At 37.8% G+C, this 12,518-nt stretch overlaps 1 protein-coding gene across 8 annotated transcripts in view; it reads right to left on the bottom strand.

Moving 5' to 3' along the window:
* The window catches only part of nav2a (neuron navigator 2a), a 267,454-nt gene that overhangs the window by 47,027 nt on the left and 207,909 nt on the right, over positions 1–12,518 (bottom strand). For 7 of the 8 annotated variants that reach the window (XM_067445210.1, XM_067445212.1, XM_067445214.1 and 4 more), the window contains 4 exons: positions 7,802–8,930; positions 6,204–6,316; positions 5,867–5,975; positions 3,545–3,928 (listed from right to left, as the gene is read on the bottom strand). In XM_067445210.1, the coding sequence (XP_067301311.1) occupies positions 3,545–3,928; positions 5,867–5,975; positions 6,204–6,316; positions 7,802–8,930 (1,735 nt within the window). Of the gene's footprint in view, positions 1–3,544; positions 3,929–5,866; positions 5,976–6,203; positions 6,317–7,801; positions 8,931–10,165; positions 10,301–12,518 lie in introns of those variants that run through there. The other variant, XM_067445215.1, reaches the window with a different exon arrangement.

Genomic DNA, 12,518 nt, shown 5'->3' with positions numbered 1-12,518 from the left:
CCAATCTCACTTTCTTCAATGCTCATGACATCATCTGTATATATATATATTCAAAAATACAAATGCCCAGACTAATCAAACTAAAGCTCTAAATGCCATGCAAGACAATCCTGTGGTCAAAGTTTAACCAGTGTTCACCTCCACAGATGACACAATTCCCAGCATTTTCATCTAATTCCAGATTCCAGATAATCATTTAATTCTTGTTTTGTTTTAAATGTTAGCTTCACAGAAGCTCTAACCACACAGTCAGTAATGAAAGCCTCTTTTAAGTAAAGAACATATTCATTTCAGATAGATATGATGTAATGTGACAAACCTGTCGCTCCATTATCAAAGTGCTGTTATGAATAGAGGAAGGAGATCATATTAGCTCAGCTTATATGTGTTCCAGCCTGGGGTGAATTTCTACAGTAAAGCTTTTAACCCGTCAGTCCAGATTGGACTGTGAAAACAACCACTTTGAGACTTGGGAAATCAGATCCAATAGTAGTATTATGGGAACCTCCTTTCTATGAGGGATCTGGTTCAAACATGTTAGTGCACTTCAAGATCTATACAGCCTCCCAATACCAATCTCACTTTCATCAATGCTCATGACATCATCGGTTGTGCAGGGGATCCTCGAGTTTAAGAGACACTTATTAAACTGCATAGGAGATTTATTTTGATCTGTATTAGCCTTTCATTAAGTGTCAGTGTTAAGGGCTTCACGTTCAAAATGTCAAAATTACAATAGCACACCAAAGACTTCTTTCTTAGAAGAAAAGGTTCTATATAGAAGCTTAAAAGGTTCTATCGGCGCTATGTGTTTGGAACCCCTAAAAGGTTCTATATCGAACCCTTTTTAAGTGCCAAAATGGTTCTTTCTTGTCATTATAGAACCTATTTAACAAAAAAGGTTCTTTGGAGTTGAGTCAAAATGTTAAAAAGGTTCAAAATAATTAGCATTCAGAGTCAACTCCAAAGAACCTTTTATGCTAAAAAGGTTCTATTGACAAGAAAGAACCATTTTGGCACTTAAAAGGGTTCTATTTAGAACCTTCCTTTTTAGGGGTTGGAAATACGTAGCGCTGATAGAACCTTTTAAGGTTCTATATAGAACCCTTTTCTTCTAAGAGTGTAAGGTTGGGTATCACTTCACCTCAGCGATTCTTATTCAATTTATGTCTTACTGTAAAACATTTAATTGTAGCTGAATACCATGAACAAAAATCAACCGGCTAAAGAACAATTTTGTCTGTGGTTTAAAAATACCATAGCAAAAACAACTAGTCTACATTTCAAGCATTATTAAAGACAAGTAAACACTCAATAATTTAAAAAAAAGAACAAATTAGCAATTGCACAAATGAATAACAGTGTTATATGATTGTCAGGTATTCAGGTAAAAAAAAACTGTAATCAAATGTAAAATAACACTGCACTTTATAAATAAAATATACATTACAAATATAGTTATGTTACATAACTATATTACATAAGTTATAGTCAAGAACAGCGAGTGAATTTTCTCTTTGTCTTTTTTTGTTTTATTAACATTATTATAGAGATGGCAGGAATATTAGGCTGCTGTTACTTTAAGAGCTGCATTGATCCAATAAACTCTTACACATGCCTTTTCTTTGTCAACTGTTTACATTCACTCAAGACACAATTGACAGTGTTTACGAGGATATTTTGACATATTTTTGTGTGTATTACCCGTTCAAGTGCAAAACAACACAGAAGAGAACAGCGCATGGGTCTTCTTGCGCTTGAAATCCCTGGTTCAATTTTATAATCGGCTCCAAAATAGAGTTGGATCTCAAAACCCAACCCTATCTACAAAAAGTAAAAGAGTGAATGTGATGCCTGAATTTTGTCCGACATTTATATTAATGAACATCTTAGTAATGTTTTGCATCCAGAAGTCAGGCTCACGGCCAGGTGTAATTGCAGCCTGTCACCTGACCCGTTCTCTATAATCTGGTAATGTTAAAGGCACTAGAACGTTTTGTAGTGCTCAAACCACACAGGAAGACTGTGATTGTGAGGAAACAATAACACAAGAGGTTTAAATTGCACATTATCACGGTCGAGGTATGCAGAGAGCTTGTTTCAGCATGTAGGGGGCGTTAAATCCGTGTTATATCATGCCTTCAGTCTGAACACTTAGTACGGGGGATGCAAATGCACCAAAGATGCCAATGTTCCTGCCTAAAGGTGCGAGTATTTATTTTATTTAATGTGCTCATCTGCGTCATTAAACGTCATATGGGTATCTAATATACACCTACCCGTAAAAAGTGAATCAGCAAATCAGGGCAACGCTGAATCACTAATGCCACACACACACAGTCCCAAACCCGTTCACTAGTGTCTGTCCTTTAAGAGTGCTCCAAAAAATGTCAACCACATCTTCTAATATATAATTTAATATTAGCAAAAAACACTAGTTTGTGGTCAAGATTATTATTATTTTTTATAAAGAAGGATGCATTAAATTGATCTAAAGTAGAGACATGTATAACATTACCCCAAAATTCTTTTGAACTTTCTATTCATCAAATAATCCTGAAAAAATGTATCATAGTTTCCACAAAAATATGATTTAAGTATAATTCATTCAATATAATTATAATTAAGTATAATTTAAAAATATAAGATTCCACATTGATAGTAATAAGAAATCAGCATATTACACGTATATTAGATTTCTGAAGGATTGTGTGATACTGAAACACTTAAATAATGAATGATGCTGGAAATGATTATATTTTAAAATATTAAAGCCAAAAGATGTTTTTTTTTTTTCAGAACAATTTCAGAACACTGTACTGATTTCTGATCAAATAAATGCAGTATGAGATATTTTCAAAAACATTTTAAAAAATCTTACTGACCCCAACTTTTGAATGCCAAATCTTTTACAGAGTCAGCACATTTACTAAAACAATCCCCAAATGTAAAATGTGGCTCTTAGTTAACACTATCTATTAGTTTTTTAAGGTAATCATAAAACCTCCCTTACAAAAAAAAAAAAAAAAAATGGAAAATGCCTTAATGAAAAAAATGTATTTCTGACCTTGGTAGTCACACATTGACTTATGTGTAAAAGAAAATGCATTAGCCCTGAGGAAAGAACAATCATATTTAGAGAACCATCTCACCCTCTAGTGGCTACACTGCAGTAAAACAACACAAAACATGTCCATACAGATACGTTCATGGGTCTTCACAGAAAGCATGATTCATTTTTTATTACCTTTATGCCACATGGTAATGTGCAAATTTATGAACTTGAAAATGTTCATTACAGTAAACAAAAGATATATATTTACACCAATATATCACTCCCTTAAGTCACTAAGCACAATCATTTCTCAGTAAGAGATAGAAATATGGTTCAATATCTTTTAGGACCAATTAAGAATTACCACCAGAGTAAATGTTGTTATGCACTCTTTAAACAGCTTTTTAATTTTCCTTTTATCATTTCTAAACTACATTAAGTCAACACCTTTACTTATCAGCTATTGAAAAACCACACTAGTAAACTTACCCGCTGGTCAGCTCATCAGTGCGGGCGTTCTTAGCCAGCACATCTCCATCACTCATATAGCCGCTCATTTCCAGACCCACTCCTGCCAGCTCCAGATCCTCCACCCTGTCTCCCAGCTCCAGGCCACAGAGGGCGCTGCCGCGTGCTGCCAGCTGCTTCCGTAGAGGAGCCTGGTACAGATACCGGCCCTGACCGGACGCCACACCTCCGCTCCGGGACTGATACCCGTTACCAACCGAGGGAGCATCTCCTGCTTGTAGACGGGGACTGGACTGGCCCATGCGACTGGCCCAGGACAGTGGAGCAGACCGTGAGGCCATGCTGAGGATGCTGCGACTGCTCATTTCAGTGGTCACGCCACCATCAAAAGTGGTCTCCAGTGTACTGAGAGAAACAGAGAGAGAGAGAGAGAGAGAGAGAGAGAGAGAGAGAGAGAGAGAGAGAGAGAGAGAGAGAGAGAGAGAGAGAGAGAGAGAGAGAGAGAGAGAGAGCAAATTCACATTCAGTCAATATGTAATAAAAATTAACTTGCTTCATGTTTTAACAACTTCCCTTTTCCTTTGACTTCTTTGCATCCTCATGGTAACACTTTAGTTTAGGTTCAAATTCCCACTACTAACTAGTTGCTTATTAGCATGCATATTACTAGGATATTGGCTCCTTATTAGTACTTAACGAACTTATAAAGCATATTCTACATCCCTTAATCCTACCAATACCTAAACTTAACTACCTTGCTAATTATTAATAAGAAGTAATTAGAAGTTTATTGAGGCAAAAGTCGTAGTTAATAGTGAGAATTGGTGTATTGGTGAAGTGTGTGAGATATACTGTGTACACACACACACACACACACACATATACACACACACGCACACCGATCAGGCATAACATTATGACCATTGTGAAGGGAATAACACTGATTATCTTTTCATCACCTGTTAGTGGGAGGGATATATTGGGCAGCAAGTGAACATTTTGTCCTCAAAGTTGATGTGTTAGAACGAAGCAGGAAAAATCTGTAAGTGTAAGGATTTGAGGGAGTCTGAAAAGGGCCAAATTGGTCTAGACGACTTGGTCAGAGCATCTCTAAAACTGCAGCTCTTGTGGGGTGTTCCCGTTCTGCAGTGGTCAGTATCTATCAAAAGTGGTCAAAGGAAGGAACTGTGGAGAACCAGCAAAAGGGCCATTGGCGGCCAAGGCTCATTGATGCATGTGGGGAGCTAAGGCTGGCCCATGTGGTCCGATCAAACAGACGATCAACTGTAGCTCAGATTGCTCAGGAAGTTAATGCTGGTTCTAAGGGAAAGGTGTCAGAATACACAGTGCATCACAGTTTGTTGTGTATGGAGCTGCATAGCCACAGACCAGTCAGGGTGCCCATGTATATAAATATACACTCACACACATATCATATTGACACATAAATGGAAATACACAGTTCATATGAATTACTAAAACAAAAATGTCCCATGGTATCTTCAGTTTCTGCAAAAATATCATGGTTATTATTACTTTATTTATTTTTAAGATTAGTAGATCATACCAAGTTTTACCAAAAGATATAGGCTGCTGTAGTATAGTTTAGTCCCCGAAACTACAGTTACTATGGTATTTTCCACCAAACAGTATTCAATTACAACATTTACTTTTTAATATGAGAAAATAATTTATAAATAGTACTGAGGAATTGTAACAAATATTCTGACACCTTAGAAAACTGCCTTGCTGCTCTCATTTTGCCCCAAAATGGACTTTTTATGCAGTTCACTATTAGTGCATGATGCCATCATAGCTATGCAGTCTGGGTCAATTAGATGAATAATCAAAAAGAGGAACAAAGAAGGTTTAAGAATAGACCAAGATGGAAAGAAGAACACCAAGGAGCCAGTGGACACCCTCTTTTCATTTAGAAAAAAAGAATCACTTAGAGTAAAAAGAGTCAAGCTGAGGAAGGAATGGCTACTTACTACGGTCTCAAAAGAGAAAATAGTGCAAGAAAAAAGCGTCCTTTTATGGCAGCCTGTGTTTGTGCCAGTTTGTTTGGGATGGAGGACAGAAGAATTATGTGCTTTTTCCTCACAGTTGAAGCTGGCTTTATGGTTCACCAAATAACGGTCATTTCCATCTTAGCCACTGGATGTGGTTCTTGAGATGGATATATGCTTCTTTGGAGATTATAGCCATTCTTGATGTTTCACTGCAGGTTCTTCTGATTCAAAAGATTCGGTGTTCTTTAAAACACCAGATTATAGGTGCATTTTCTGTGAAATTTCTCCTACTACACCAGGCTGGGATAAGTAATAAATACTGCAGATCTACCTGTGTGTGACCTGTGTCCCCCGCAAACTTGACATGGTCTCTTCTAAATTTTGTCGCAGGTCAGCAATGTTTTTGACAGTCCTCAGGCGTCTGGACTCTGGATCTTCACCTGAAAATTGGACATTCATTTTCACATTTTATATAATAGATCAGTATTTAAATACTCCTTTTTTTGGGGGGTATTTTTATTCTGCACAGATGCATTAAATTGAATAAAAATTACAGTAAAGACATAAAATGCAAAATGTATTATAATTATTATTGAAATGATACATAGATTGTTATTATTCCCAAAAGAAAAAAGATCCTAATTAGATCAATAATTTACACAGGTTACCTGACAGGTCCTCAGCTGAAGAGTGGTTGATCTTACTGAAGCTACTGGAGTCTCTACTGAGGCATCCAGAACTTAGGTTTGTGCCCATGTTTCCATCTGCCTCATTCTGTGACCTAAAAACACAGGGGTTAAAACTAAAAAAGTTATTACACATGTAGGTAAGCATGCACACATTTTCTGTGACATCGTTGTAAGCAGAAGTCATGGCCTGACTAAAGGAATCCTTTATGAAAAACAAAGTCTGTTTCGGAGGAAATACCAGTCAAACACATCCCAGCTGAGCCTGACGGGGAGTCATACGCATGTGAACATGCATGCACACTTACTAGAGCCATTCACAATGAGGTTTTTTTCTTCAGTCTCATAAACTACATACAAGTCATATTGTACTCTTATTTTGGAAATAATCCATTTTATTTATCTGTTGATCTAATATGTATTACATGCATAACAGTACATAGGATTCTGCAGTAGATTATATATTGTTTTACAGAACAAACCTATACCAATTCAAGTTATGTTGTTGTTAAGGTGTTCTGTATGCATTTTTTAAGCATGGCTAGCACATTGTGGTTGCTGTTTTTGTTGTTGTTGTTGTTGTTTGTTTTGTTTTTTGGGTGTTGTTAGCAGTGCTATTTTAGTATTATTTATATACAATTATAGGATATATTAATATTTTGAATTGGCTTTTATTTTATATTCAAGTTTTGAATTAGCTGCCACAGATATACTTCTAATTTCCCTTTTCTTTCTTTCTTTTTTATAAGTTGGACTGCATGTAACTGAAAGTGGAGGAAATGGAAAATATAGCTTTTTTGGAGTATACATTTTAGCTCACAGGCCTAAAAAAAAATGCTTAGTTATAGAGATTAAAGTTTGTTGAGAGGGGGAAAAAATATCAAAAAATTGAGCAGTTATTACCCCAAAAGAAATAATCCAACAATAAACTGCAAAACTATCCATCAGCTGCACTCCAAAAAGGCCGAAATAATCTTGCCGTCACCTCCATATCATCAGGAAACACTAGAGCAACTTTATGCCCTGAAGGTTTGTGGCCCCCTCAGTTCCTCTTAAAGACCATATTTTACTAGTTTAAGGGTATGTTTACACGACAACAATGTACTAAAAAGGGAAACGTTTTTCCTTTGCAGACGACACCATTGTCAAAACGATTCCCATTAACACCGATCCGCTAAAACGACTAAAAATACTGTATTATACATGCCAGGCCAGTAGGTGGCGATGTCATTTTATAAAGAAACACTATAGCCTACATCTACGTATATCTACGTAATACATGTGCATGACATCCCCATTTTTTCACAAATTTGCATTTTTGTACTTTTCACAGAGACGATAACAGTATTGTCAAAAAGCCGTTGTCATGTAAATTAACAGCCAAAGCGCATACATTTTTTTCCGATATCATGTAAATGGCCTCTAAGTATCATTTAACAGTAATAACTGGGTTGCTAGATGGTTGCATACTTGTCCAAGTTAAAAGACCCCCTATGATCTCTAGATACGGCTCGAGTCCGTCCTTCCATCTAATTATCCGAAGACCTGTTTTCAGCTGAAAATCCCAATAACAGTCTCACCTGTACATGAAGGGTGCTACGGTGGCTGTGTTGGGGTGGTTGTACTGCTGCTGGGGTTGAGGCAGCTGCACACTGACTGTGTTGCTGGCCGTGGATTGTGTTCCGTTGGCCACCAAGGCACCACTGTGCGTTTGGTGTGCTTTGCCCTCAGTGGAAGCCAGACTGGAAGAAGACGAGGAATGCCGACTGTCCCTATGAAGTCCCAGACCCCCTCCCAGACGCATACTGCGCGGCCTCTCATTATCTTTACCGAGAGGCAGCGCTGCACTTTTTACCGCTCCATTTCCTGTGCTTTTACTTCCTGGTTTTGGAATTCCGCTCTGTGCAGGGGCGGAGCTATCTTTCTTGGTAACGCCCACCTTGCCACCTTTGGGTATAAAGCTGGCTATCTTGGAGGTTTTTCTGGGCTCTGCTTCAGAGGGAGCAACTCCGCTTGAGGGAACAACTTCCTCTTTAACTTCGTCTTTGGTCTCTACCTTTTCCGAGGCAGGGACACGTTTGGACCCCTCCTTCCCGTTTTTGTCCTTGTCCTTAGCTTTTTCCTTCTCTTTCTCTACAGCTTTATTTGAGGATTTTTTTGCTGTGAGCGCCCGGCTAAAGGTCCGCTGCGCAATGCCCTTCAGTGCAATCTTTGGGCTGCTGGTCGTCACATTAACAGAACTCGATCCATTCGTGGGTCTGACATTACCATCCATTTCCTCAAAGGGTCCTGTATTGGAACCGGCCTCGACTCTTTCCAAAACCAAACCTGAATCTTTTCCTCCGGTCGGCGTAACGGCGCCCTCTGTTGGCGCGGATGACTTGGAGCCTCCTTTGCTATTGAAAAGCTTGAGTTTCTCCAGCATGGACTTCTGAGGCACAGCTTTCGGTGGCGGATCTGCAGGCACAGGCTGCTTGGCTTGGAGATCCGGCTTGATGGAAAGCACCGTGGAGGTAGCGGTGGAGGTAGCAGTGTGCTTGGTGCTCTGAGATTTGCTTCTCCATGGTTTGCTACTCGAGTTGGGCTGGGGGATGGCTGATGACGAAGATGAAGATGCCACAGTGCTGGTGCTAACAGAGGTGCAGGAGGACACCAGGGATGACAGAGCGTGCTCAGTCATGCCTTGTGAGGCGATGCTCTCTGATGATTCTGGAGAAGAAAATGACACAAGAGGTGTCGGTGAAACACAAAAGCAGCAAATAATTGACACTGGACTGCATATGTTGGGGAAGGAGTTAACAGCAAAATACAGATGAAATCCTGTTTTTACAAACCCAATTCAAAACACATGGTATGCGAACCACATTTGGACGAAATCCCAATTCACATTAAAAACATATTAAGCATCCATTTAAAATCAGAACTGTTTCAGTTTGAACGGTCCACTGTTATTAAAGTATTATTTATTCACTATTATTCTAACATTTATTCATATTTGAATTAAATTTTATTTTTACATTTTCAGTTAATTTTGATTTTAGTTTAAATTTGAGTAAGGTTATGTGCTTCTGTCATTTTTAGTTTTAGTTTTATTATATTTTATTTAGCTTTATTTTATTTCAGTTTCAGTTTTAGTAATCTTCTTTAGTGAAAAGTTTTTCAATTTTAAGAATCTCATGTAATATGTCAGCTTTATTTACAATAGCTTTATACCAAAAAATGACTTAATTGTTATTATAGTTAACAATAACACTGTCAGATTAGATTTTAAATATTTTTTCTCCATCTGGGAACAGCAAAAAAACACACATGAAATGTGATGGATACAAACCTGATCATACCACATCAATTTGTGTTTTGAAATCCAATTAAAATCTCACAAGTCAAATAGACCAATCAGATTTCAAGTGTTTTTTGTTTTATTTAATCAAAGGACACAACATATAATGTATGAGGAAGTCTCTTTAAACTTTACTGATGCTTACATCATTACTATAGAAACAGATACAACAATAACAGTGATACTACAGATCAGATCTGAAAACCAAAGTGGACGTTTATCCAGTGCGGTGTTGTGGAAGAAGAACCTATAAGGAAAATAAAGCCATAATTAAAGTAGATTAAATCAAATGTTAAGAAAAAGCTTGAAAGTATAACCAGAGATGAGTATTGAAACTGCTCTCTCTGGCCATAAAAGGCTAGTTACTCTTGAGCTAATGTTATTCTAATAGTGCAGCAGACAGCCAAGTGAGATCCATTCTAAACTGTTTACATGAAGACTTTAATGCCCATTCAAACGCTGGAGGCCAAATTTAGCTATTGTGCTCTGTGTGAGATCCACCATCAAAACTTCCTTTAAAAAACTGACATAAGAAAACTGTTTGCAAAAATAAAAAAATATAACATTTAAAGCAAAATAAGCAAGTCATCGGTCTCCCATTCACCTGAGAAGTCCATTTGTTAAAGTGTGCTGGTTTCACAGTCGGTCCAGCCTGTAGCGTCTCAGTAGTCGAAGAGAGTTACACTGCAAATAAAACGCTAACTGCAAACACCCCTCTGTCCCTCTCTCCAGCCCCCTCCCTCTGAGCCTCTAGATCACGCTGAACACACTCACTCTGTCAGTCGGCTGGTGGTCCAGCCCCCCCAAAAAGTCCTGAAGTGCCCAAAAACTCAAAATGAAACTCTAATATTAGCTACAAATGTTGGGCAAGCGCTTAAGTTAAGATTGACTGCACTGCTTAAAACAAAACAAAAAAAACTTATTATTAAGCTCAAATGCTTCCGTATTTTTGAAGTTCAGCATTTGTTTTTGTATATTTTATTCAGTGATCTGACATGGGCAAATCTCCCATCTCATTCAGTTTAGCATTTAATGAGCGGCAAAGAAACAAAGCGGCAATTAGGAAGTGATTAAGGTCCAATTAGCCATGCAGGGCAGAGAGAAGTGGGTCAGACCACTAATGACTTCCAATAGGTAGAGAGAGGAAAGAGAGGGGCAGAGAAGGGGATAGGTCGAGAGAAAAAAATGCTTAGTTATAGAGATTAAAGTTTGTTGAGAGGGGGAAAAAATATCTAAAAATTGAGCAGTTATTACCCCAAAAGAAATAATCCAACAATAAACTGCAAAACTATCCATCAGCTGCACTCCAAAAAGGCCGAAATAATCTTGCCGTCACCTCCATATCATCAGGAATCACTAGAGCAACTTTATGCCCTGAAGGTTTGTGGCCCCCTCAGTTCCTCTTAAAGACCATATTTAAGTGATTATTTCTCCACGGCAGAATAACAGCTATCATTAGCATCAGATGACCAGCCCACGAGGACTGACCAGCTCTCTCAGAAATAAAGATCCAAAAGCTGTCACTGGGGCAGGATCCTTTCAAAAGGTACTAATATGTACACTTTATGTGTTAATGTTTCTTTAAGGTACCCTTTTAGGGGTAAAAATGGTACTTTTGTGAAAGGGTACTGCCCCAGTGAGCACTTCTGAACCCATTTTCTCAAAGTGAATGCAGCCTGTTTCATATCACACCTTGTTAGTGTTTTTTTCCTCACTGTTGAATACAGTCATCATGTTTACATTTACAAGAAATTTTCAATTAACCTCATGAGGTCTGAGTGGTTATCTGGGCCCTGCATGTGTTTTGACATGCTCTTACACTTGTGCTTATTTCTGTTACGTATACCATTTTCATAGCTAAATTCTCTTTTAAAAGCCAGTTGTGGACCCGCCTATAGGCGCATATTACTAACGCACCCTTTAAATAACACCAAAAATATTACGCTATTGTCTTTAGACAACGTGATCTCATGAAAATACGTGAGTATTTTTACGTAAAGTGTGATTCTACTACACATACATTTACTAACGTTTTCACACACAATAAAACGTACAATACTGACTTATTAACAGCACTAAAATGTACAATATTGACGTATTGACAGCACTAAAATGTAAATTATCGACGTTAATGTGTAAGCAGCCAGCCACCGGCTCCCATAAATCGTGGCATTAATATTGTTTATTTTATATCCAATAGTCACATCAATACATGTTTTCAGTCACATTTATTAAATGCATTTTACTAAGTTAATCAACCTAATATAAAATAACAGAAATATAAAATAACATTTTGCTCTCGTGACATCACTACAAACTCATTTCGGGTGACTAGATAATGTTAAAAGAAGACTGAAATTTAAAACCGTCAGATGAATAACATTATTGCCAACCATTTTGTAGTATTTAGCTTGTTGTTTGCTGTGAGACATAAAAAGGCATTTTCTCCTATTCAGCAACTGGCGATCACAATATACACCAAAACACAACATCAATTCACAAAACGCAACACTTTATTCGTTTGCTGTAATCCAAATCGTTAGAATCCATATGTTTGCGAGAAACAAATCTAAAATTGAGCCCGGTGATCTTCATCTCCATTAGTCTTCATCTCCTCTCAGTAGCGCGACGGCAAACATCAAATCTCGCGCTCGTATATTCAAATTTAAAAAACGCGCCCTCATGAAGCGTTACGACATGATTTACGGCAGTGGCATCGAACGCTCATTGGCTCTCGCCTGCTTCGTCACAGATTTTTGACATGCCGTGTTTCAGTCGATTTGTATTTGAAATGGGAGAGGCGCAACTTCACCTACTGTCTATGAACTTCACGGAGAGAAGCCGGATTAATATTTTTATTGATTAATAGCTAAACTAACATTCTGCTCTGTACCTCATACAAAACTATTAACGTTATATACCACCAGAGAGGACTGCGACTGCAACATATCTTCATT

Source organism: Pseudorasbora parva, chromosome 1 (genome assembly GCF_024679245.1).
Source record: "Pseudorasbora parva isolate DD20220531a chromosome 1, ASM2467924v1, whole genome shotgun sequence".
Classification (NCBI taxonomy): domain Eukaryota; kingdom Metazoa; phylum Chordata; class Actinopteri; order Cypriniformes; family Gobionidae; genus Pseudorasbora; species Pseudorasbora parva.
Note: the sequence above shows the minus strand (reverse complement) of the source record. Positions and strands in the feature narration are given on the sequence as shown.